At 30.6% G+C, this 27,492-nt stretch overlaps 1 protein-coding gene across 1 annotated transcript in view; it reads left to right on the top strand.

Moving 5' to 3' along the window:
* The first annotated feature begins 355 nt into the window (after positions 1–355).
* LOC111032287 (patched domain-containing protein 3) overlaps positions 356–27,492 on the top strand; it is a 32,510-nt gene continuing 5,373 nt past the window's right edge. The window contains exons 1-6 of the mRNA XM_022312552.1: positions 356–692; positions 14,452–14,733; positions 16,036–16,435; positions 17,709–18,052; positions 21,863–22,063; positions 22,389–22,520. Of these exons, the coding sequence (XP_022168244.1) occupies positions 14,457–14,733; positions 16,036–16,435; positions 17,709–18,052; positions 21,863–22,063; positions 22,389–22,520 (1,354 nt within the window). The 5' untranslated portion in view covers positions 356–692; positions 14,452–14,456. The remainder of the gene's footprint in view (positions 693–14,451; positions 14,734–16,035; positions 16,436–17,708; positions 18,053–21,862; positions 22,064–22,388; positions 22,521–27,492) is intronic.

Here is a 27,492-nt window from a genome sequence, read left to right as displayed (position 1 = left end):
AATCTGCAGGAGTACGGGAGACGAGCTTTAACGAAAATTAATAATGAGCAAACACCGAGACTTGAGCCTTCCTTACAACCCTTACAGCGCGTGCGGAACTGCTGCAGCGACGAGCTTTACTCACCAAACTACACTATACCGTTGAGCGTAATTAACGTGTTGTAGTATTTATAATCAATGCTGCCATTACATCAATGACGTTACTATTTCAATAGTATAAATAATAATACCTAATAATACTTTTAATATTATTCGTGTGTCGGCCGCGTTGTACGCGTTAAAGTCTCCACGCCGTGTGCGATGGTGGAAGAGAAAACCCGTTACGTGTCGCGTGTGTGAACGTCAGCCGGGTACGCGCCTGGGATCGGCGGTCAGTCCGTTCGGTACGTCTGCCGCAGCCGTACACGTGCGCCCGAAATCTTCGCCGGCCCGCGGTCGTCCGGATAATAGTGTCATCGTGCATCACGTAAACGATATTATTTTTTATTTTTGTATACGACCATTACCTACGTTATTGTAGAGTCTTGAAACGGATCTCCGCCGATACTTCACTACACCTCGTCGCTATTGTTACAATAATAATATAGTCTACGGATTTCGTACGGGTTATCGATACAACAACATCGAACGATCCAGTAACCGTATTGTACCCGGGTGACGGTATAATATATATTATTCTCCTCATTCTTGAGGTCAGTATAAACGATTATTCATTAAATATACAGTCTGTATTATAATTTTCTTTGTTGCTTTGGCTTAATGTTTTAGATTTTAATAACCAATTGGACAATATAATAATATTATTATAAATAAAACGCTTTTTATACAAAATAAAAATATTTTTATTTTCTATGTATTTTAAACATTAATTTTTATTATTTTTTTCAACTAAGTTTGAACATAGAACTAGCTTATATTTTCTATTTTTCCACAGCCACAATCTTTAAAATTCCATCTAATTTTCTAATCAATGTGTATTTTATTTATTTTAAGTCAAAGTATCAACGTCAGTTATTTTTTTGTTAATTATTTTTATAATTTATAACTAAAGGTAAACAACATTTTCAATTATTTTTGGCAAACTTTAATATGATAAATTATTATCATTTATCCGTTAGAATGTTGGTGTGAATTAACATTATACTCAACGTATAATGCAGTTCTTCCGTATTTCTGTTATTATACACTAAGACAATGTATAATAACAATTTAAATCACATTTAGTCGTTTTACTTTCATTTTTTTTTATTAAAAATATATACTATGAGACTTTAATTTTGTATAGTTAAATATTATATAATATAAAATTTCATAACTATATTTAATTATACCTACTTTATAATTTGCCATTATATTTATGCTTACAAGTATAAAGCACTTCTAGAGTTTACGTAAATGGGAAATAAATAATAATGCAAAATATGATGTTTTTCATATTATCGCTCTAATAATTAATTTAAGAAGTCTTATTAGGATTTGATGTCACACTTTTAACCTTGCTCCGTGTAGTGTCATTTATCATAGACATATTGTGCGCGTTGAAAACAATACACCTATTGAGCTATTGATTTTTGTTAGTTTTTTCTTTAAGTTTTTAGCATTGAGATAATACTACCGAAATACTTGCATGTAAAATTCAATTATCTATAGACAAGTATAGAATAATGCTTATAAATATCAATCGTTTCTAAACAAAAAGTGAAAATACTTATTATTTTTTTAACTAAAAAATTTAATAATTCGTTTTGTTGGTTTTAATAAAAATAAGAGATATAAAACAATATATATTTAATTACGTTAATAAACATCAACTTTTAAATTAATTAATATCATACATTCACAGCTACAATGGCATTTATTATTTACCAAAAAACACTAAGATAGGTAGGTATAGGTAATAACTCTGCAATTTAAAAAATATTTACATAATTTATAATATTGTTAACTTTAAAAAGTGTGTATGTATATAGTATGTATAATTACTCCAAGGTAGGTGGTAGGTATTTATGATTTACCTCCTCATATTAAATGTAAACAATTTTAAGCAGTAAAAGTTATTAGAAATTCACACTATGTGTGTCAAGTTATATTTTGATATTATGGCTTACTTTTGTAAGTAATACTTTCTGCAAAGTATAAATAACAGCATCTCATTATTTGCACATTATATTTGTACAATACACACATATTTATTTATTTCGTTGACAGAAAAATATTGAAGTGAAATTATTTTATTTATAGATATTTTACTAATGGCCCATGCTGCCGAGTTGTATTTCAAGATCAATAAAAATGTATATATATATTTGATATCAATTTTACATTTTTGATAAGAATATTATTAAATACGAATAAATTAAAAAATATTCAATAAATAAATAGAATGGTGCAAGAGTTATTGTGTATAGTTTATACTAAATGAATAAAAAAAAATATTAAATAAATATAAAATATATGTTGTATAAATGAATTGTTCACTAAATTATCATTAATCATAAAAAATGATTACGGTGAAATTATAAGCCTTGTACACTATAAAATATAACTAACGAGTATCATCAAATCATACTTAGAGGACGCCACATAATCTGTAATTTATCCATGATCATAGTTTCACATGGAATAAACTTACGCGCGGATACAGTATTCACAGTAGCCTTAACAATTATGTTTACCATACGTATAAAAGAAAATTATGTATTAGCGTCTCGCTTTTTTTTTTTTTGAAAACTATTTTTCCGAACTGAAAACTGATCCAAATTATTCATTCGTTCAGATTAATTATTTTTTGTGTTTATTAATTTGTACATCAAAAACAATTCAGTATTGACATCAAAAAAATTAAATAACTACGACACAGATAGAGTTCTTTTATGTATAGTGTGAAAATATGGTAATTCCATACTGTAAATAATGTAATTGTAAGTTCTGAACCTCGCTAAATATTTTTCTATGTAATCTCATTATTGCGCAACAACAATTGTTGATACTGATATAGAGGCACTTTTAAGTCCATTTTGAATTAGTCAAGTTTTGAGAAAATGTCATTAAAATTGCCTACATCGAACCCCTTAAATAACGAGCGAGTGTTGTCCTCTTAATAGAATAAGTAATTTAAACGAAGAAATGTACTTAATAATTTTAACGCGAGTATACAGATGAAAAATTTGAAACATCTGAACGTGCACGTTTTTAATGGATTTCAAGATGTTATGTGGTTTTTCATTTTAACTCGAATGATTACAATATAAACGACAAAAAAAAATATATATGTATATCATAAAAACCTTAGTCACGTCAATTAATATCAATAATGTATGAAAAGAACTTTCGCCCGGAGTAATGTACATATAATATGTACTTATTTCACTTTTGAATACCTACGAAGATAAATAATAATAATAATAATAATAATAACAATCTAACGACGGCTATAGTATACGTTTTGCCAGTTCGATTTTTACAGTAATTCGAGGTATTCGTTTTATCTTGATTACTGCAGGTCGTATCCGAGAGTGTACTATACATAATAATAATTTAGACGACCTGAAGTCTTATTATATCGCCGTAATTATGGCGCATAGTTCGTATTGTATAGATCGCACGATGACACGCGGTATGCAAACACATAGGTACCCGCTGCCATATTTAAACACAATATATATTTATGTATTATTATGACAACAGTCGTACGATAATCTAATCCAGACGAAATAATATAGTATATAATATTTACAATGTACCTATAGTGCCTACCCACACATACACCCGAATATTATTAATATCATAATACTCTTACACATTCCGCATCCGAATCTGACGGCGATCGTTGACTACCGTGAATATAATATTCGGGTATCCGCGGTATACCTACATAATATACCTATATCGTATTACATTATATTATTGTGCGCGTGCAGTATACATACCTTAGGTATGATACCTACCGTATACACTATTACATATTATTATTGTTGTTGTCATATTACGACCGTTTGTTGACGGATGTGGCGACCCAAATCGACCGTAAAAACGGCGGCAGCGGTGTCGATTAGCCGGTCGTCGTCGTTGCAGCAGCATCATCATCAGCGTGCTATTATATATATATGGCTAGAACATTTGGTGATCCGCTCTCCGTGTACGATTATACCAGCGGGTTATAATAAATATTATTATGTTATATTATATTATATTATACACCGCGGTGGTCAATTTAATGACGCGCTACAACTTACCGCTCGTTTGTGATATAGTCTCTCGCGGCCGTGATTTGGAAAAAAATAGTTTTTATACAAAGCGTTTAAAAAGTACTCGACCCAGGGGAATGTTCTCACCCGAAGTATTATTATTTTTTTATCACATTGGTAGGGATTTCGTATTTATATAAGCGTTTAAAAATCAGACCTGGATTTATGAGACCGAGTATACAATTATAGAATAGATCGGAGCGCTACTGTACGAACGAATAATAATAATAATAATACATTTTGCATAAGTATATCTGTGTATAACATGTGTTTGTGCAAGTACCTAACTATGTAGTACTTATATACATTATACTTGCCACTTGCTTTCGTTCGTTTCCGGTCCGCGAGATGAAAGCGCGCTTTGTACAAGACGCGTGTACAATATAATACAGTGCATTGTACTTGGCTTGTCCGATATAGTATTTAATAAGACGTACCCATACGTATATAATATGGTTTTTCATGCATGTGTTCGCTATTCACATGCGACAGAAGTGATGATAATTATTATAATAGTATGACTATGACCTGCGCTTGCACTTCATCAAATCTATGAAAATATTATACGGGTGCCTATTCCCCCGCCGGTGACCTTCGAAATGCGCAAAATATATATGTAGGTACTTACCTTTATACTGCTACTGTTGGAGACTTCAACGCGAACAGTGTCTAGGTCGTGTTATTATAATATATTTTTAAATACAACTGTCGCCCGAACTCCTAACCCGCACTGCGTTCATTATAATATGACCTAAATATTATTCTAAAACACGCGATATCCGCTTTTTTCGTCGACCGCCTTGGCGTTGCGTGTGTGCACCGCGAATATTGTTGACACGACCGTTAGCTGTCCATACACGCCGGAATATTCGAGACGCAATCCAATGTGCGGTGGTCGGACCAAAAAAAAACCAGTCGCTTAAACTCAAATTGGAAGTTTTTAACGATATTGAAAATATAATAAATCATCGATTTTATAGTTGTCTGCATACCAATTATTTTTTCGTGTTCGACTTGGCTGGGTCAAAAAAAAAACCTTGCTCCTCATCTACGATTTTTTTCGAATATACATTATTTATAATACGTTATTATAAATTACTTGTATACCTAATAATATGTTCGTATTGGTTTTATTAGTTTAATAGTATCCGTCGTAAGACGTGCTCTTCTAATGATGTATTTAAAGTTGAGATTGATTTCGGACCCCGTAATAAAAGAGAGAGGCTTAAAAAAAACTAAAAAGTCTTTTACATTATAATATCCAGGTATATTATATACCTGAGGTTTGCAAGACTATTTTATCATTATAATCAAATTAAGAGCGTCTGATAGCGTTGTAAAATTTCAGAAATGTATTAAAATATAAGAAATTTCTAAGGAGAAATGTCTGAAATTTAAAAACTAGATTTTATTTTTAATAGCAAGAGCTTACTTTTTTACACATCATCTTACTAATTTAAATATTTTTTTTTAAAACTTAAGTTGCCGAGGTAAAGATAATGCCTGTAGTATAGCATTCGCAGTATTGATATTTGATCACGACGATGTTTATGTTCAAAAAAGGAAATAATAACCTTTTTTCTCTTGGTAATTTCCTACGTTCATCACTCATTAGAGTCCAAAAATCATTATAATATAAGGAATATGAATTGTATTTGAATCGGTAAACAGATAATTACAATGCTGTGAAATTATGAAACAAAAACTTTAACAGTATTTAAATAAAAATATATTATTTGATAATGCTCGTTATTTTCAAATTGATAATATTTATTAAGTGGTAAATTTTGGCTATTTATACTAGTATAATTTATATTCACACAATCGAATTTCGTTTTAATTAAAACTAGAATTGTAGTGACTTTTCATTTTTTTCTCTAAGTGTTGTACAATTCTAACCAAACACTAATTTGTTTCCTAATATAACAATTTAAAATATGTAATTTTTATTTTGCATTTTTTTGTATTTTTCGTGTTAAAAGAATTTTATCGCATTTTTAGGGTCATTTTTACGTAATATTACAAAGATTACTTTCATTTTGTGTATTTAAATTAATTTTTGTTTATTTTAAGCTTTTTTAATATGTGTTGTAAAGGTAATCCCAATTACTACCCATAGGCAATTATCTACTCGAGTACATTGATATTGAAAAAGTAATATAATTAATTGTCGATTTATCCGATAAGATTAAACACCGAACGAACCCATAACTATTTAGGTATACAACAGTAGCTTTAGTAGTGAATTCGACACGTACCTATGTGGTTCTACCGATCTTAACTGTACAAAATGCCAAAAATTAAGTCAACAGTTAGTAGGAAGCCGTTTACGTAGTTTTGTGAGCGAGTTCGGTGGCCATATATTTTCTACGGACGGCATGGTGCTTTTTCGTAAAGTTTGTATAATGTCGCAGTTGCCTCCGAAAAAAATGTACAATTCTACAACACATCAGTCGAGATAAGCATGCTCGTGGAATTCAACGAAAACTGAATGAAGTGAAACAAAATAACCAAGTGGCAAGTAGTATTATCTAATTTAACAAAATATAATAGTGATCAATCGTCATTTAATTTAGAGCTTTGTTAAACAATATTAGCAGCTAATATTCCACTTGCTAAATTAAATAACACAAATTTTAGAAATTTTTTAGAAAAAAATATAAAATTTAAAATCCCAAACGAGTCTACATTGCGTAAAAATTATAACTTATAATACATTTTAAACAATTAGTGATTTTAAACTAAAGTAGAAAGTTTTTTTTAAAAAAATTATTGCATTAAAACAGTTTCACACATATTCTACTACACTTCTTCCTTATTATCATTGCGTTCAAGTTTGACAGTTTTTAATTGCATCTATGTCGTGTAAAAGTGTTAATGTACCTATACTTTATTCATTATTGTCATTTATCACGGCGAGGATCAATCTTATGAAATAACACATTTAATAAATCATTATTTCGCGTATTAAGTATATACATTATGATAATGGTATTAATAATTATGTTAGTAATTGATCGGCGTAGAACCAGTTACGAATGCAAAACGATGCATCAAAATAATTTATGTTGGCACAGTAAAGAGCGGTGGAGATTCATAGCCAGTCGAGTTATAATATTATAAATCGGTGTAAGTATATCATAAAATATGATAGTTTGTACGAGCTTTAAGTAGGTACGCATAAATCATAATATGCAGGTGTAGAAAATCAAGATTAATGAGCGAGCTCACTCAACTATTATATAGTTAAAGTTAAAAAAAAAAGGACTCATCCGTTATTAAATAGGTAGACGATAAAATATGTTTTTAAAATCATACACAAACGATAAAGCACACAAATCTAACACTGACCTGCGTATACATAACAACATATATTACAGACGCAAATAGTAGGTTGTAAGCCTATGTTATAACTTATGACAAAAAAAATGGTTTCGTATCATAGTACCTATATAATATTATTATTATACAATGAAATATACGCCCAATATATAATCATATGGCAATATCTAAAATGAAGTATACGCGTTATTCCGTTATAGGTAGTACAGGAATTATTATTATTATTGGAATGATTTTCGATCGGCGCGAAAACCGGATTGACGTAATAATAAAATATATTAAAATATTGTGATTATACGAGACCGAAGAGAATTCCACGCACGTTGATATAATATTATATGTTATAATATCTTTTATATCCGCGTATAGGGTACCTGTTATAATGATATATTATACGCATATTTTAACAGTATAATAATGACAATAATAATCGTAATACTTTTTTTTTCCATGTATCTATTGTGTATATTATTATATTATTGAAGAGAGCTATACGTGTGTACAGTGTGAAAATATATGGGTGGGCTGCACGGCAGGTACCCAATAAGTACCTAATTTTTTTCGACAAATACCCTCAATAATATCGTTATCGCGGTAATAATTTAATCGTAACAATCTACAACGACTATATGGCGACGCAGATCATCAACGCCGCTTCGTTTCCTCGTTTTTTAAATATATTATATCAGGCTGCAGACGAGAACCGGTCACTATTATACATATATATTATTTTATACCTATAGGTATATTATAATATGCGTTATTTTAAATTTAGGTCGTATATTCAGGATACGCGCAAGCACGTTACATTATTATTATTATTATTATTATTATTATTATTATTATAAATTTATAATGTATTATATCAGTTATGAATGCGTTCGGCGATGGGGTCGGCCGAGCACCGGTCCGCGAGTAAACTTATCGCCGTACGGTCATCTGCATACCCGTCCGAACGCCGCGGACGCGTGTGCAGTGTGCGAGTACATATAATTTAATAATATTATCTTTAATGTGTGTTATCCTTGTGAGTTAGTGAGTGTGTGTGTGTGTGTGTGTGTGTGTGTGTGTGTGTGTGTGTGTGTGTGTGTGTGAGCGTGAGCACCACTGCGGCAGACAAGTTTTTGCGCTGGGATATTTTAACGCGCCGGCATTCCGTTCGAATAATAATAATAATAATAATAGTACTATAGCGTGTATATTATAATGTGTTTGACCCGCCATTAGCTTTTATTCCAATTCGTTATTTCAGATTTTTTTTAACTTTTAGCAAACTACCGAAGCAGCGTAGGTATACATTTTACATTTATGTTTTATTTTTTGTTCATCATCATAACATGACTGTATTTCGTGTTATTATAAACAAGCGTTACACAAGTATTCATTAACTCGGAAATCCTATACACCGCGGAATAATAATTTTGTGAAATTCGGATTAAAATAAAATAACAAATTAGAAAAAATGTCATTATCCCGGATAGCTGCGTTTAAAGCACTCTCCATACACACATTGTCAAGTACGTCGAACTGCAAGTCCTTGATGTGATCTCGAAACAGTTTTTAATATCGCTGCCTGGCGTAACATTATTATGTAAAATTATATCGAATTCGTATAGTGATTGAAACTTTAAAAGTGTCACTATAGGTCTATGTCTTGTACACGCTAACTAAGTAGGTGAGTCTAATTTAATAATTGAAACACATTGTTTTTTTATCTTAAGAACTTCTAGTAGTAACTCACTATTACAGGTAACACATTGTTATGACATACAACAATTATGATCTGCGGGTCGTCTTGGGCCCATGTCGTTATCTCAACGCGTAACATAATTTTATGTGCATAACCAATATGCTACTGCAGGTGCTGCGTAATTAATCAAAACGTGTGCAAATTGTCGAACCGTATCTTAACTTTTCTCCATTGTCTAGCATTAAACTATAGCATATCGACTAATTTTGAAGCCGCGGGAATAATTATTTTCATCGTGCCCCTACGATAAATATATATTGAATAATGAACTTGAAAAATATTAGTGGTTTTTTTGTGATTAATATTTATGCTGTTGGTGTTTGAATATGATCGAGAAACTTTTTTTTAAAACTCTTGAAAGGTGAGTGAAGTTTGTGGAAAAAGTCAAACACTAATTTCCGCTATAATAATACCATTATTTAGTGCTCAATTAGTGTGCTATTCAACGGTGGCATTTTCAAAATTAGTGCTGAAATTTTTTCTGAGATTTCGATATTCCATATTCTGTTTCAGTGGGTTCACCTTGTAATCATTTAACCTAAATCAGATATATAAAGTATCTATTATACCTAATATTTTGTAAAATGTATTATTTTGCAATTCTACAGTATAATTTATACTTGTCGAATACCCCACTGAGGGGTTCTCACTGAGTGAGTAATTAACAGATATACTATAGTGTGTCATTTTTTGTAGATCTTCCCACTGTCTAGCTTGGTATGTTTTTCCGGCATATCATATTATTTATTCGCAAATAAATATTTATTTGTAGGTATAACTGTCAAGGTACGATTCCGCATGTGAAACATTGCAGCTTTTTTTCTACTACTTAATGTATATCAGTAGATTTTATTTAATGCCGTTTAAAAATAGTAACCCGGTCGTGAAGGAAGATCTGATACGTTTCAATTTGTATGCGAGACAAAAACACTTCTAATATAAAAACCAAATCGCAAACATTTCTTGCGATAATATTTATTGTTCGTATAGCACCAGTCCAATCGTATTGTGTATTACGTCATACAATGCATTATTAAACCTCACACCTATGATTTTACGTATCCACGTACTGATCGTCAAGGCGCCTGAAAGTCGTGCAGGTACATTTTAGTTTATTGCGTAAAGTGCGATGTATTTCGTATTATACGGAAATGGTCAAAATATATACTTGGTGGGTACGTCAACAATTTTTACGTAGTATTTTTTTTTTTTTTCATCATCGATGCCGAAGCCACGAGATGTAACTCAAACAGATGGAAAAAAAAACCCCGAAAAACCGCGATGATCGCTTCACGCCGGAGCGGCTATGGCCTGCACCGCACACTCTCGCATCTATCATAATATTACATTTATTTTTGTTTGACGGCAGTGCATAATATTATAACATGTTGAGACGATATAATAATAATCGTAATCATTGTATACAGCGTACGTTGCGGTCGCACGATTTCACACTCACCCGAATATTATTGTGTCCGCAAAGATACTAATCAACGATCATTTACCTACACCTATGTAGGTACGCCGGGCTATACAACTATTGGCGAATGTAGACCGAGACCAATTTACTCGACTCGTACAACTTACTGTTGTTGTCGTCGTTATATTATTATTATAAAAAAAAACATGTATATATATATATATGTATTATATAATATGTATCATTTATACATACAAGGTGTAACGGGTTGACGAACAGAAAGACCCGACAAATAAAAAAATTTGATACTACGTATACAGTCAAACGAATTAAAATGTTGATGAAAATTATGAAAATTATACTCATGTTAGGAAATTCCCAAGATTGTTTTAAATTAATTTATTCCGAAAAACAAAATCTGTATTTTGAAAAATTAGCTTCTAGACTTAACCGAACATTTACAAATTTTTATTTTCGGCATTAAACACAAAAAAAAATGTATGATATAATTGTGTTAGCAAGCGTGTATAAATAAACGTTCAAACAGTAATTAGAATAAAAGTTATTTAATTTGTCAAGTGTTTCTGTTACTCCCCTGTAAGATATAAAATATCTATCTAATACATATATATATATATAAAGTAAAAAATGCTTTTTATAATTTTTTTACTTTTTTTTGCCATCCTCGGACACAATGCGCGTAATAACTACACGCGCAGCACTCAATATCATTCACACACGCACACTAGTAGGTAGGTATAGACCGTTATCACATGAAGTACAGTGTAACATATATAATATATTTATACGTATACATATATATATATATATGTATGTGACATTTGTTCGAGGAAGTATCCGACTGCGAAATTCGTTTATCGACTTCTCCCCCCCCCCTCCCTTGGCTGCTGCGCTGCAATTGGACCGATGAGGATTACATTGCATGCGAAGTCATACCTATATCTTATATATTGCCGGTATATCGTATAAAATACAATAAATAATTATCCAAATCAAATCGAACAATAGCGTCACAAGTCTGCGGTGGCCGTCGGCGTGAGAAAAAATAGCACACTCATTGTGCCGGTGGTGCAGCGATCTCAGTTCGCGACCGACATGAGGAAACCAAAAAACAATACGAAATTATCGTAATAATTGCATATAATTATAATATATTGAAGTATCATAATAATATATGTAACGTTCGTATTATTATTATAATTTATAAAGTGTTATACCGCGGTTGAGTCGTCGAATCTTTGTGTTCGTCACAAACGTATGTGAAGAGAGTGCAACATAGTATAGTCATCTCCGAGAAACGTTTGTAGATATTGATGACCAGCTGTCGCATTATTGATTGCCACACGCAGCTGTGTCTAGAACAAACGCAGTTTTTCAAAACAGAAGATTTGAGTACAGTTATTAGAGTTGGAAAACATTGAATGTCGGTATCAAAGAAAAAAAAATATTTTGTTTCTATTTCATGGATAAATACAGGTATACTTTCTTTGATGACATCTCATACCAAACTTGTTAAAAGCATTGAAAATATCTGTTACTCATCGGAGTTAATATTATTCTGAAAACAATTCTAAACTCAATTCTCAATTCTATAATCGATCTAGCTGTAGACTAATAATATATCTGAACAACTATATGCATTAAGCAATACGACTTAAATAAAAATTACTCTCATGAAATTTATCAAAATCTAAATATACCGTTAGTTAGATAATTTACTATTATTACTATACAAAACATGTTTTTTTTTTGAGTACATAGTAATATAATGTATTATTTTTAAAAATGTCAAAAAGTTATAATACATGTATAATTTTACTGGACGAATTGTCCGCAATAAAAATAATTGGTAATCTGTATTAAACAGGATTATCTTTTTAGTTCAATCAAAAAATTAAACATTTTATGATCTATGAATACTGACCTACCTCAATTGGTTCTCACGTTTATAATATTTTAATTTTTATGACGTCGTTTTTCACACGGTCTAAAAAACATTTTGTTGAATAATGCCTAGATAAATGTAAACATTTTACTGAATATTATATTATTTTTGATGTAAAAATAAATCCATGATTAAAAAATATGAGTATAAATAATACGACATAAAACTATTACATGCGGATGTTTTTTTATTATTGTTTAATATAAATATCATATGGTAAACGGCTAACATTTTAGTGTTAATTGGTCAATATTGCCTTAAGTAAAAAGGTGATTGCAAAACAATAAATACATTTTGTACCTAGGTCCTAGGTACTATGTTTAGGTACATAATAATTTTTAAATTGATGTAATTTATAGCCTAACCTAACCCTTAAATATATTTATGTCACCAATTTACAATATACATGTAGGTACACATCGAATGTGTAGGCACATGTGCGATTTTGATATTTCTGGTTACAAATTCGTGTTACATGCCGAGTTTATAGGTTAACCTAACCTAATGTTAAAAAACCATGGAATTTACTGTTTTATAATATATTTTTACAAATTTTATGAATTATCCATAACATTTAATTACAATTATGTTTAATTCATAAAAAAATATCACTTAAGCAATTTAGATGAGTTTTTAAAAATATATCTCTCTAGCCACAAACGCCATTAATATTTAATACAATTAACTTTGAACTCTAAAAAATATTGTATTTGGGTATCCAACATCATTGGGTGTCCATAATACTATACGTACACGATATCTGACGCCGTTTGTCGACAGAAAATAAACTGCAGTGAGCCTAAAACCTAGATTTCATAATTTTTTTCTGGAGAAATTAATTAATTGGCTAATTGATGCTCCTGAACTTTTAGTACTATATTATAGTTTCCGCCTTCTTAACTCGCTCAAAAAAATTGTATTTTTACATTCCCTTCAGTAACACTAATTATTATCATAGGAGCAATGAAAAAAATAACTATTAAAATGATGCGTTTGGCGAATGTGAACGCTTCCTTTTGCAATTTACTATTTAAATTTGTTCATTCAACACGTGATACTGATTTTTGTTATTATTGTCTGGTCTCGTTAGACTACCATCAATTTGATTACACTATTATTAATATTATATTGTATAATGAATAATAACATATAGACTTGCCCGTTTTGTATGAAAAAATAAATTTAAAAAACACTTATTAATTAAGTATTAATTATATAATAATTCAGTTTAAAATCTCTATGATGTTAACACTTAGACATTGACGTTCTGGACAACAACGAAAAACTCCTCGACGTTTTAATGATGGTGATTAAAGTGTAGACACTTAAATAGCATAATATACTGTAACGGTTTCAGTGTTCGTTCGGCAACGTGGAATGACATCTGCTAGCGTGTACTGATAGAGACCTTGCCCCGTTCGCCGCTCTTGCCTATATACTTAATACCATATGTATATAACAAACACGCATATATATATATATTACACTATACTTGTACATATATATTGGTTGCAAGAAGATCACATATTATCATGGCTTTAAATTAGAATTATTATAGTTGCTGCGTTGAGATCATTTTTTACATTTTATCCGTTGTGAAACCAAATAAAGATATACGCAGTCGCATTGAACGCGAAACGGCCGTATCTGCACGTGACGCGCGGGTTGTCCGCCGTTATAACGATGTATTAATAATTTCTTGTCGTTTTTTTTTCTTTATTTACAGACATCATGACTTGTGGCATAGAGTGTATTGACAAATGGTTGACGAAAGCATTTTACAGACTCGGCTTAGTGGTCGCAAAACATCCCGGGTACTTTCTTTTGGTGCCCGTATTTTTGACAGCCATCTGTATCACCGGATTCCAGCGAGTAAAATTTGAAATCGATCCAGAATATCTGTTCAGTCCCGAACAAGGACCTGGCAAGACTGAGCGAGCGATCGTTGAGAGCTTCTTTAAGATGAACTATTCCTCACTTTTTAATCCGACACGGATCACCAGACCAGGTACTGAGATGGCATAATGTTTTTATAATTATTTATAAATGATATGATATGATGCAAGACAACAGCCATCGCATAAGAATTTAAACAGAAATCGCCGGTTGTATACATATTTTTAAGTACCTAATTATTTTTTGTGTACTTTTCATAAGGTTGAATTATTAACCCCACCTAAATGATATTAAAGTGTTTCTACGTGTGTATTTATATTAAATTTACAATGCTTAGCATTCATTATTTCACAATTTTGATCATGGATAAGACATTTCAGATGTCACTTATAACAAACTACGAGTGCGTTTAAGTAAGCAGCCAGTAGTCAAAATAATAATTTAACTCATAAAGCATTTTATATATAATATTATATATACATTTTTTGCTTAATAATAATGAAAATAGTATTTTATCAATTCATAATAAACACTTGAAATATAAAATACTAAAATGTAGAAGAAGTCTGCAGCGTATAAAATATCATCGTTAACGATGTTCTGAAAAAGAATAAAATACGTATAGCGGTTGTGTAATTAATTTTTGTGTAAAATTGTGTAAAAAAATTGTGTAAAATTAATAAAGTCCTTTTTATATTCAATTATACAGTTATAACGGGAGACCTTAATCGTGAATGATATTTTATGTTATTCATATCAATCTCGTCTAAAGTAAATATTAATAGTTTCTTGGTAACTGTAACGAAAAGCAATTTGAATATACGTCATTTCTATACAATATATTCTATAGAAATCGTGTATCTTTAACTTAATATTATATATTAAAATAATTCCGAAACAGATTTTAAAATATTTATCTAAAGCATAAAAAATATATTATTATGAATTCATTATAAAATGATGATCGAAAGCTTCATTGATCAAAATAGAAGGAGCTTTTATGTCCACCTATAACTATAGACTTATGTTTCATATTTATAAATTAATCTACAATACTATATCGAATCTATGATTTATACATATTTATATTAGTTAAAAATGTTAATATATGTATACATATATTTAAATTTGAAATTTGAAACTAACGATTATTAAAAATTAAAGTAAAAATGTAAATCGATAAAAGAAGCACAGCTTAATATAATCTTATTATAATATTATAATTGTATTATGGCTGTACCTATTTAAGAAATAATATTATTCAAAGAATAACGAAGTGGCATGCTTGTTAATATAAAGATTTAAAGTAAAGTCTGTTAATAGTAAGTTATATGTTTTGTACCAAAATAAAGGAAATTTCATTCATATTACATATTTTTCTCTGTGATTCGTCATCAATATTATTATATTTCAGGTCGATTTGGTCGAGTTATCGTTATACCTAAACAAAGCGACACTATGTTATCAGTCGAAATATGGAAAGAACTACGAATACTCGACGATATCATCAGAAATGCGTCGATCACTTGGGGTCCAGAAAACACTGTGTATAAGTATGACGATATATGTGCTCGGTGGATAGACCAGTGTTTCCCGAATGACATCTTAAATCTAGACTACGTGATGAACGACGTGGTCAATGGTAGCTTGAAGCTGACGTTTCCTATCATGTTCAACCCAGTAACGTGGGACGCACATACGTTTCCTGTTTACTTCGGGGGTACTGAAATGGACGAAGACGGGTTGATTACAAGGGTGCCGGCGTTACAACTAGTTTACTTCATTACAGCCGATACTAAAGCACAAGATGAAAGGTAAGAATTATACATAGTTCAATTAAAAATTCGGTTTATTTTTTACCTAAGTAAGCCTTACCTTTGAGTAGGTGTTTCAATTGATATTCATATTGATTTCGAGGTTATTAACTCGAACGGTCATCAAATCGACCACGCGCGGACCATGATATAATAATCTCAGATTTACTCCATAGTGTCGGTGCCTATTTATATATTCGTTTTAAAGTCGCATATTATGATTATAGACTCGAAAATCTTTAGTTGAATAATATTGTTTCGTACTATGTATTAATGTATTACAATATCAAATGTTATTTATATTTCATCATTTTCAAAAATATTTAGACTTAAGGTTCTTACTCTCTTTATTGAATAATTGTTTTACCATGCGAACTTTGGAAAGTTTAAATTTAAATCATAGATAGTTAATAATTCAATTATATATAACACATAAATTATTATAAAATACATATATACTTATAACATAAGTCACCTATGATTTATTTTTAAATCAAAGTAATATTAAATGAGTTTGTATAATGTTAATATTGCATTCTGTAGGTGTACCTATGTATAATATTAACTTAATTATCTATTGTTGTTAACCCAAAGCAAATTATTTATGTGCTTAAAATTATAATATTGGCACTTAAAAAATACATTATATAGTAACAGTGTGTTCTATGGATTTAAAGGACAGATTATTTAATTTTTTAGTTTTATATTGCACTATTTACCTTTGCCAAAAAAAAAAAAAACCAATAAAATTCTCGCTGGTATAATATTATGACCTACAAAATCTTAACTTTCGTATTTTAAATTATTATCTATCCTAAGACATATGTATTTCTAAATTATTTGAAATTAGAAAGTAAATTCTACAAAACTACAATTTACATGAGTTTCAAACAACTTTTAAGCGGAATAATACGTACGCATTTTAAGTTGGAAAAATGATATCAATCATTCGTTCGACAATACATAATAATATTATACATCCAAATGTTGACCAAAAAAAAATCATAACATTTTACTATACCTGTAATAGTACTCGTATTATACCATTAATTTATTATACATCGTATCATATAATAAGAGCCTTAAAATTAAAAACTACTAAATATTTTAAACAAATAATGGTTTGAGATTAACGATGTTATAGTAGTTAAAGAGGAAACTCACTAAAGTCGCTGCGACTTCTGCGGGCGACAATATCTTAATACAATAACTATATTATTAAAAACATGAAACATGGAACACGACAGTAACGAGAAACTTGGGTTTTCGACAGGGGTTCGGTGTGGGAGGAGGCGTTTCTGGACGCAGTCGGCAAGGCCGAAGACTCGGGACGGTTCAGTCACATATCCACGGCGCGTTTCGGCTCCAGGACGTTGGACATCGAGCTGGAGAACAACACCAGGACGGTGGTGCCTTACTTCTCGTCCGCGTTCATCCTGATGGCAGTCTTCTCCGTGGTGACGTGCATGATGACCGACTGGGTGCGCAGCAAACCTTTGCTCGGGCTCATGGGCAACGTGTCCGCCGCGATGGCCACGATCGCCGCTTTCGGTTTCGCCGTTTATGTCGGCATACCGTTCATCGGCATCAACTTCGTGTCACCGTTCCTCATGTGCAGTGAGTACCTATGATTAATAATGGATAATAATATTAGATAGGTTGCGGTACCCTAAAAATTACCGTCTTATAAAATAGTATCATTTTTGAATCGATCGTCTATTTTTGGTCGTACCGCGGTTGATCACCAGCTCGGATCGATAGGTATTACTACAAGTTACAACAGCAATATGCACGCAGTGCGTACAACAAGCATTTTGTATGGATCTCAGGGATCCCGAATCATCAAAGTCCGGGGGCGTCCCTCTCTATGGTGATGGGGTGGAAGGTGAATTAATTTTAACTCCATAGTTACATAATTAAAAGTTTTTAGAGACAATTTAAAGAAAGTCATTTTTCCATTCAGAATTATTAAGTTGTTCGAATTGTTTTCCTTTGCTTGTGAGACTTCATAAAGTTCGTTTTTTAAATCAAAAACCCTATATATAAGAATTTTCCTCTACTATCTACTGATGCCACAAATATCTGTAAAATAGATTATATCCCCTTGTTCAGTGTTTATTTCATTCAGAAAATGTTTAAATTATCTATGATTCAATGCTTTTGATCTATTAAAATGTACCTACTATATTCTTAGGTACAACATCTTTCATAATAGTTTAAAAACCAACACTTTTTCCACGTTCATTTTCTTCAACATTTTATCGAAAAAAAAATATCCATGCATATTTCAAATGTGAGGGTCACAAATAATGACAAGGCGGGCAGCGGGTAGGAGCTCCTGAATTAAACTTTATAGTAAAAGTAAACGAGTATATATTTTTTATGAGGGCATATTCTTTACATTTAAAAATTATAGTAGCATTTTATACATTATAAGGTACCTATAGCTAAAAATATACAATCAAATCTGTATCAATATTATTCTGAAGACAGAACATGTTCATTTTTTAATTAAAAAAATAGGCTATAGGATGAGAGCGACCGGCCGGCCCTTTGCCCTCCCCGCCCTACTTTGGGGACTCGCTAGTCTCATTCTAAGGCAATAATGATAGCCATTTAAGTTGTGCCCCTATGGCCAAAACATACATTCTCAGGTATACGATGCGTGAGTCTCATGAGTAACCTATATTTTCATTCAGTCCTGGCCATATGATCACGCATATAATAAGTACAATTATTTACTGCGAGTGTATATTATTAAATATGTAGAAATGAGAATACCAATACAATTCGGATAAGAGCTGATTATCTCAAGATAGAAATCCTACCAGTTTTTATTTTTTATAACTAACCAAGTAAAAAAAAACCGGATATTCAATTATATTCTGCACAAATCCACAGAATTCCTATCAATTTAAAATATATACACAAGATTGTATTGATTGTTTGTTAGTTGTTTATTTATTTATTTATTAATTTTTTTTTTTGATGTAGGTAAGATAAATTGATTAAAAATAATTGATGGTTGACTATTATAACATAAATAAATATTAATAACCATACATGAAACAGTTTCGATGAGGAGGCATTTTCATCTATAGGGGCGTAGGTTAGGTTAGTCTATACAATTTAAAACGATTTTTAGCTGTACCCACATGTTAATTTAAATAATAGAATTCATGCGTTACATAGGTACTTAAACTTATTACGACTTAGAGTCTAATTTTATTACCTAAATCTCTGCAAATAATATGTAGTTCAAATAGGTAACGGATTACATGTTAATTACCTAGTTTATGTTTGTTTCTATAATCACTGGGTTAGTTAGTACCACATGAAAAGTAGGTAAGTATAAATTTAATTTAATTTTCCGTTTTCTTAATAAGTGGTTATGAATATGAATTTTATGTTTTTTTCTCATGTATAATAGCCACCGAATTATGAAAACTGAATCTATTAAGCTACTTTTGATGATTAACACGATTCATGTGAAAAAATTTTCAAAACAAACTTTATATGGATCACAGTTGATTTTCTTATAATATACCTAATATACTATTGTGGGTAATTTAGTATATATAGTGGGCTATATTTTATATATTAATCTATATTCATTGTCTTAGCTTAAATACAATTAAATAAATATATTAAATAAATCAATCTTATAATATTTATATACGATTAAAAATAAATAATATGTAACATTCGTTACCAAGTCACTTCGACGATTTTTAAACAACTAACAAGTACATGACGTAAGGTATCATTTACGACGGACACATTAGCTATGAAAACAAATTCGTTAACTAATATTTTCAATAACCTACTGCAGAAAGCTCAATATTCATTATATATTTATATATAATTATCCAGCGTTAATTTATTTTATAAATGCCAAAATTAATTAAAAATATTTCGAACAACTTCGGCAATTGATAAATATAACACAAAATTATTATAGTTACCTGTTTTTTTATTTAGTTTTCTAGTACCTGGAAACAGTATTAGAGTTATTAAAACTGTTCACATTTTATACTCATAACTAGTAAAATAAATTAAAATTATATTAGGAATACCCATTTTAAAATGTATTCTATTATTGTTCAGAAAAAAATGTTTATTATTAATTATTTATTCGGTAATGCTAATGAATTTACATACAGAATAAATATGTTTTCAAAAAATAATTTTACATCAGACCATTATTTAAGATGATGTTAAAAAAGATATCAATAACATAAAATAATAAAATTGTACATATTGTATTACATTAGAGTAGGTATAGCAGCTACAGCAATAATGAGTATCTAGCATACTACAGCGATACATGGCATCTGTACATTTGAAATTGACATAGTTGCCCATTGTCCTATTATATGCCTTATAATTTCATTATTTTCATTATATGTATAATTGTTGGATCACACAACAATGAAAAATCAACTAAAAAATAAAAATAATAAAAGAAACACGTGACTACGAATAATCCAATATGCGATTATTAGCCATTCCGTTGTCGTTCGCGGCACCGTTTTATTTGACACACATTCGCTGACATGCGCACATATTATTATCTATACCTACAGACAATTTTCACTTTTTACAGAGCGAATAGTATACGCCTCAACAATAATTAAAATTACATATTATGGTTTATTTTGTTCTAATCAGTTAAAATTCTTGTACAGTACACCTTTAGGCTGCAGACTCTGTATATCTATCCCATCCATGTTTGTTTATTTTTTTCGTGATCTCATTAACACGCACGATTTTTTTTCAAGCATACCTATTTATTATTTGTATTACTTAGTCTACTATCGATTGAAACAAATGTAAATAGCGTATACCTAGTCAAATTAAATCGCTAAGCACGTCGATTAGTTTTATGCCTCGAATTATCTTTTAAACGTAAAATGCAGGTATATCCCTCAGTACATTTTGAAAATAACTAGAATATTATTAAAAACTACAATATTATGCTACTCGGCAATACTATACCTATATCTTTAATATGTGTACTGTGGTTAGAACCGTACATTGAAGCCATTATAATTTAGAGGGAGTGCTTATTGCTGTAGAATAGGTAGGTACGTAGTGTCATAGTGATGATGTCAAATTGTCAACATTTTTTTTTTTTAAATAATTATTATTAATCAAAATTATGATGCCCTTTGCCCTACTTAACACCGCGGACCTGATTGGTCATGAAGTATACGTCATTCGTTGTACAATGCATGACGTAGGTACTTACTACTTCACCAGTGCATATTTTATGATATCGTTATATATATATAACATATATATATATGCATGTCGTGATATTAACTATAATAATATGACGTATTATATATTAATATTATGTATAAGTACACGCGGATAATGATCTCAACTCACGTGTATTAATTTTTTCCGTATCGCACTTTTCAGGCATAGGCATCGACGACACGTTCGTTATGTTGGCCGCTTGGAGACGAACGCCCGTCACCATGGACGTGCCCGAAAGATTGGCGAGGACGCTGTCCGACGCCGCCGTATCAATTACCATCACTTCAGTCACGGACATAGTGAGCTTCTGCATCGGAAAATTCAGCCCGTTCCCGGCCATCCAAATATTCTGCCTGTATTCGGGTAGGTGCTTATTTTTGAAAAATATTCTCAGACATTAGTAAACGATACAGTTCGTCGCATTAAAGACCTTAGGTTTCTTGACAGATGGGGGGGGGGGTATTTTTAAGTGTTCTCAATTCTTTCTCAGTGATGATTTACTTATTACTTTCATTGCTTTATCATACATTATTTTATACGACAAAAATAAGCCAACGCGAAGGGGGGGGAGTATGACCACCCTCGGTGAACACTCCCCTTGGCTCGTCATCATATCATTGTTATTATACGATAGTTTCCGTCATAATAATATTATTATTATGATACACGTTGACATTTTTTTTCGCAGGATTTGCCGTTTGTTTTATATTCGTATGGCACCTGACGTTCTTTTCCGCGTGTATGGCCATCGCCGGATACGCAGAGCACAGTAACCGTCACTCCATCACATGCGTTAAAGTCAAACCGGTGTCGATGTCAGGTAAATAAAACATAATATATTATTATTGTTATTTGATATTCAGCTATTATAGAAGTGATACTGAGTGATACCGTTCTTTCTTTATGATGGTCTACAACTCGAAGTAAAACTTGGTTCGACTCGTATGTCGTGCTCACTGCAATAGTATACAAAAATAAAACCGAATGATGAACTAAACGCAAGACATCTACTCATTATTTTAGAAAACACAAATTTTTTTTGAAAAAATATTTCTTTTACATGATTTCAACTTTCAAGTAATCAAGTCGTTGCCAAATAACATTTTTCGCTATTTTTTCTTATCGGTTTCATATTTTAACTATTACCCTCACTTGAATGACAACATACAATTTTAATTTCAAATTCCGAATAAGAATATTATTTGGAGTATTTTCATCTATTTAATGAAACTTGATTTTTATATATCCAAAAAATATTATGCTTAGGAATAAAGAATTGAAAATTCGCGTTTAGATTAAAAACAAAAGTGAACATTTGAAAATGATAACGATAAAAAAGTAAAAAGATATTGTTGTTTAACAACTTGAAATTATGTAAAAAATATCTCCAAAAACGTTAGTAGCTTATGAAATTATGAGTGTCATCGGTGAATAGATCACTCGGCTTATAACACGCCGCTAACGATTATTTTACCAACAAGATAAATTCAAACAGACATTTTTATTACAGACGGTGAGGGCGGGTAAATGTAAATAAGTCAAAATCACTACTTTTCAGGAAACGGGAATAACGTTCCATTTCTGTACTGACTATGAAACTGCTTTTTCGCGTTTCATAGATCATCGAGATTAAGAAGAAATAGATACAACATTTAAATTTATTTCCCTATGAAAACTGGGTGAAACATTTTTGCTTACAGTAGATAAGTAATAATATTGTAAAATTTGCCCAATTGATTTTGGCATTCTCTTTTACTCGAGCCCTGCAGTTTAATATTAATTGTATTTAATAAATAATAAAAACTAGTAGCATAATGTACTTACCGCTAAAATAATAATATATTTCGTATCATATTATAGACTTAAAGAGCATAGAGTCTATGCCATGGACAATCCGAACAACTATTATTATTATTATTATTATTATTTATACGTTATACCCATACTCGAGTGACAAGTTGTGTGAATTCATAAATTTGAAAATTTGTACCCGCACATTGAAACTCTTTTGCCTTTTCCTTTTACATAGTGTTAACTTTCAAACTCCTTTCTCTTTATTTTACCGATACATTATTCATTTACCACCCTTCAGTTCGTATTCCTATGTAACTTTGTCACAAACGTTACAGCAATTAGTGTATAAGACTATTAAAATTTATTTGATTCACATTTTTAGTACCTATTTACTTGTATAGCTCCTTTTATCATTTTCGAGTTTTTTTTGTGTATGGTTTCTTTAGGTACTAAGATTTAATATAGTGTATGGAAAAAAAAAGGAATTTATTAAGTGATTATCGACCATACAATGGAAATTAAAAACAATTGAGAAAAAATGTTGTTTATGCATTTTGACCTTATTTTTTTTACAGAATAGTCCGAATTTAGGTTCACTAACCTGTTGTTTCTAAAGGTAGTTAACCGGTTTGATGACTCTATATAGTTTATAATATTAATATATTTCTATATAAAATTGTTTCATAATTTTTATCGAAGTCAACAATTTAAAAAGTCATATGCTTTATATGAACAATCAATAGTTTTTGATATTTAAATTAAGTGTGTACCGACATTGTACCATATTTAATATTATCGCAGCATGACACAATATACCTATGTAAACAAAACAATGTAAATTATTCATGTATGGGTGGACGATAATATTTTGAGTGGGCTATCATTGGGCTGCAGGCCACTGGGTGTATATTTTAATAACTTTTACCGTAATATAAAAATTATTCTAAACAGTTGTCATTGTTTTTTTTTTAATCTAAATTATATTCGTCTTAATTATAGTATAAAATAATAAAGATTGACTACATTTTAATATAGTAGAACATAATATATTGGTTATACAGTAAAATGCTGAAAGACAATTATTTAAGGGAACTAGGGATTTGACACATTCTATAAGTTAAAATGTGTAACAATAATACTTTAATTAAATCAATATTATACAGTTAATGTATGTTTTATATCTTCCAGATTAAATAGGAAATAGGAAATCAGAGTCGCATTTAGGACTAAAACCCTTTGGGTTTTATATATTAATATTGTTTGTTTATTCGTTTCACAAACAACGTTTATACATATGACTGGCAGATAAATAAGACACGTTTAGAAGCAAGTATTTAATAATTTAGATGAGAAAAACCTATAGGTCATATTAAATTATGATTTTTTAATCAGTACTCATAAAGGATTTGCAACTATAATAATACAAATACTAAAATACATTTAACGATATTAAGTACTATATGGTCTATGGTGGATACTGGTGGTAGTACATTGGTACTATATGGTCATTGGTGGTACGGGTACTTATACAATATGTATGGTTATACACGTGTGGCGAAGTAGTTGAGGGTTAGCCAATCACAACAATTACTACTGAAGCTCGAGAGCATAATACATTTTTATTAATTTATAATATAAGTGTATATGGTATATACCGTTATATATATTACACCTATTAAGTCTCCGACGACTACCTACGCACGTATACGCGTGTGGCCTTGAAATGAGCGACACGCGTATAGTGCGATGACCGAAGAAAGTCGCGGATCGAGAGGATATCATAAGCCGATCGATTCCATATTATTATGATTTGACGATCACGCAAAAAGAAAAACAAATTAATAGTAACCAAAGAAAAAAAAACTAAATCGTTTTCAACGTACGGTATTAAATATGTGTATCACTTATTAGGGTCTGTCCGTGATGGTAACCGTGGTAGTAATATCGGACAGAACGTAATTAATAAACCGCAGCGATGTTTGTTCCGTGCACGCGGTTTAATACTATATAATTATGCAGTTTATAGTCTTGGCCGGTGCAAACGTTTTAATTGGACCATTCCGACTCCCGTTACACATAATATGAATTATGGAGGACCACGAAAATTCTACTAAAAAAATACTTTGGTTTGGTGTTATGAAATCCTATAATTTTTCAGAGAGACTTCGCATTTGCAGTTTTGGCGTAGGTATATAGGTAGTTATATTACACAATATTTTTATTCATATGATAGGTACCTTTTGATTTATAAGTACAATATACAATAAGTGACTATACAATATTATATTATGAAATGTAGATATAACTGCTATAACTGCTAAATTGATTTTTTATATTTGATATTTCTATGCAGAAACATGTACAGTTTTTAGGAACTTTCAGTCACTATGAGAACAATAATATACAGAACAATTTGAGATTTTTTTAATCCAGTGAATAGAACGGGTCTTAGAACTCCAAAACCCATAACATATTGAGTCAGAACCTAACCAGAATCGATATTTTCAAATAAAATATATCGGGTTTTTAAGGATCATCATAGTTTCATTTTCACTTCCTTGACCGTTTGTTCAAGTTGATGCGCTTCGATAATATTATATTAGTTTGAAGTCGGTTAATGAAATTTTCAAAAACTATAGAACCTCTCAATGAAAAGAGAGAATCTTAATTGAAAACAGATTCCGAAAAAAAAAACCAAAGTTAACATCAATAATTTATTTCTTCAACATGTTTTGAAATTGCAATTTCATTTTATTATTACATCATTTAAATTCTATCAACCATACATTAAAGGAATACATTTTTAAATTTGTACTTGAGCCAAAAGTAGTTTTTGGTAAATGGACAGTTCTATTTTATCTTAGATAGTTAGTAAGTTGGTTATAAGATCTGCTTGCGGACTAGACGGAATCGCTTAAACTTTCAAACCCGAACCAAAGTACCTACCTATTAGAACATTAGGTACCGCCTAGTACCGTTATATACCTATAGGTTCGTTATTACGGTTGCGCTAGGTGATGACAATTCATTATTAAACTGTTTACAAATATCATATTTATTAGTCAAAAAATTATTTTAATTGATGAGCAGTCACGCTTGTGACTATACAATTTATTGCACTATTGCAATCGCAAGTAAATATGAACCAGTGCTGTTTGAAATACATATTACATATATCATGTATAACATATAAATATTTAAGTCCTGTACCCAGTGAGATTACATCGTTTTTTGCGCAACAACCATAGTATAGATATGACTGCCTACAATATTTACGAATAACAATGCCGTAGACCGTTGTAATATACTCCAATGCAATGTATAGTCATATACATTTTCGAAAGTTATGTTAAGCGATCGTCATTCGTCATCGTTGCTATGTGTATATATAGATGCTCTGAGTATAGGTGGTTAGGTGGTATATAATATTATGTATTTATGTATATATAGTATATGTGGCATAATATGCTTAAATAAAAATGTAATATCACGTCCACGGGACAACCGATAAGCGGTAATACGAATTATGTATAATATGATTCTCAAAAATGTCCAACAATTTTATTTTTATGAATTGCAATCGAATAAAATTGAACGCATAACGTATTATTACGAATATATTATTATGTTGTAGTTTCAACATGTATACGAACACTTTTCACTTGTCATCATATACATAGACATATAGCCGCGATACAATATTATATGTTATTTTAGTTGGTGGTACAATAAACATAAACACATGTATTATAATATATTGATAGCAGGTGTGGGGTGGGCATAGAACGTGTGTGCGCGTGAAAAAATATTATCCTACACACCACAATATAATATATCACGTGTCACGTATACAATACGGTAATTTGAATGCGTTTATAAGAACGGGATGTCCGTACGTGAAGTTTGTACAACCGCAAAGTGTAAAGGTATTACTGTACAACATATATGTATCCACACGAATAAATAAATAAACTGTACAGCATGTGAATGGTGGAATA

Source organism: Myzus persicae, unplaced genomic scaffold (genome assembly GCF_001856785.1).
Source record: "Myzus persicae strain clone G006 unplaced genomic scaffold, MPER_G0061.0, whole genome shotgun sequence".
NCBI classification, from domain to species: Eukaryota; Metazoa; Arthropoda; class Insecta; order Hemiptera; family Aphididae; genus Myzus; species Myzus persicae.
This window is presented reverse-complemented; position numbering and strand designations above follow the sequence as displayed.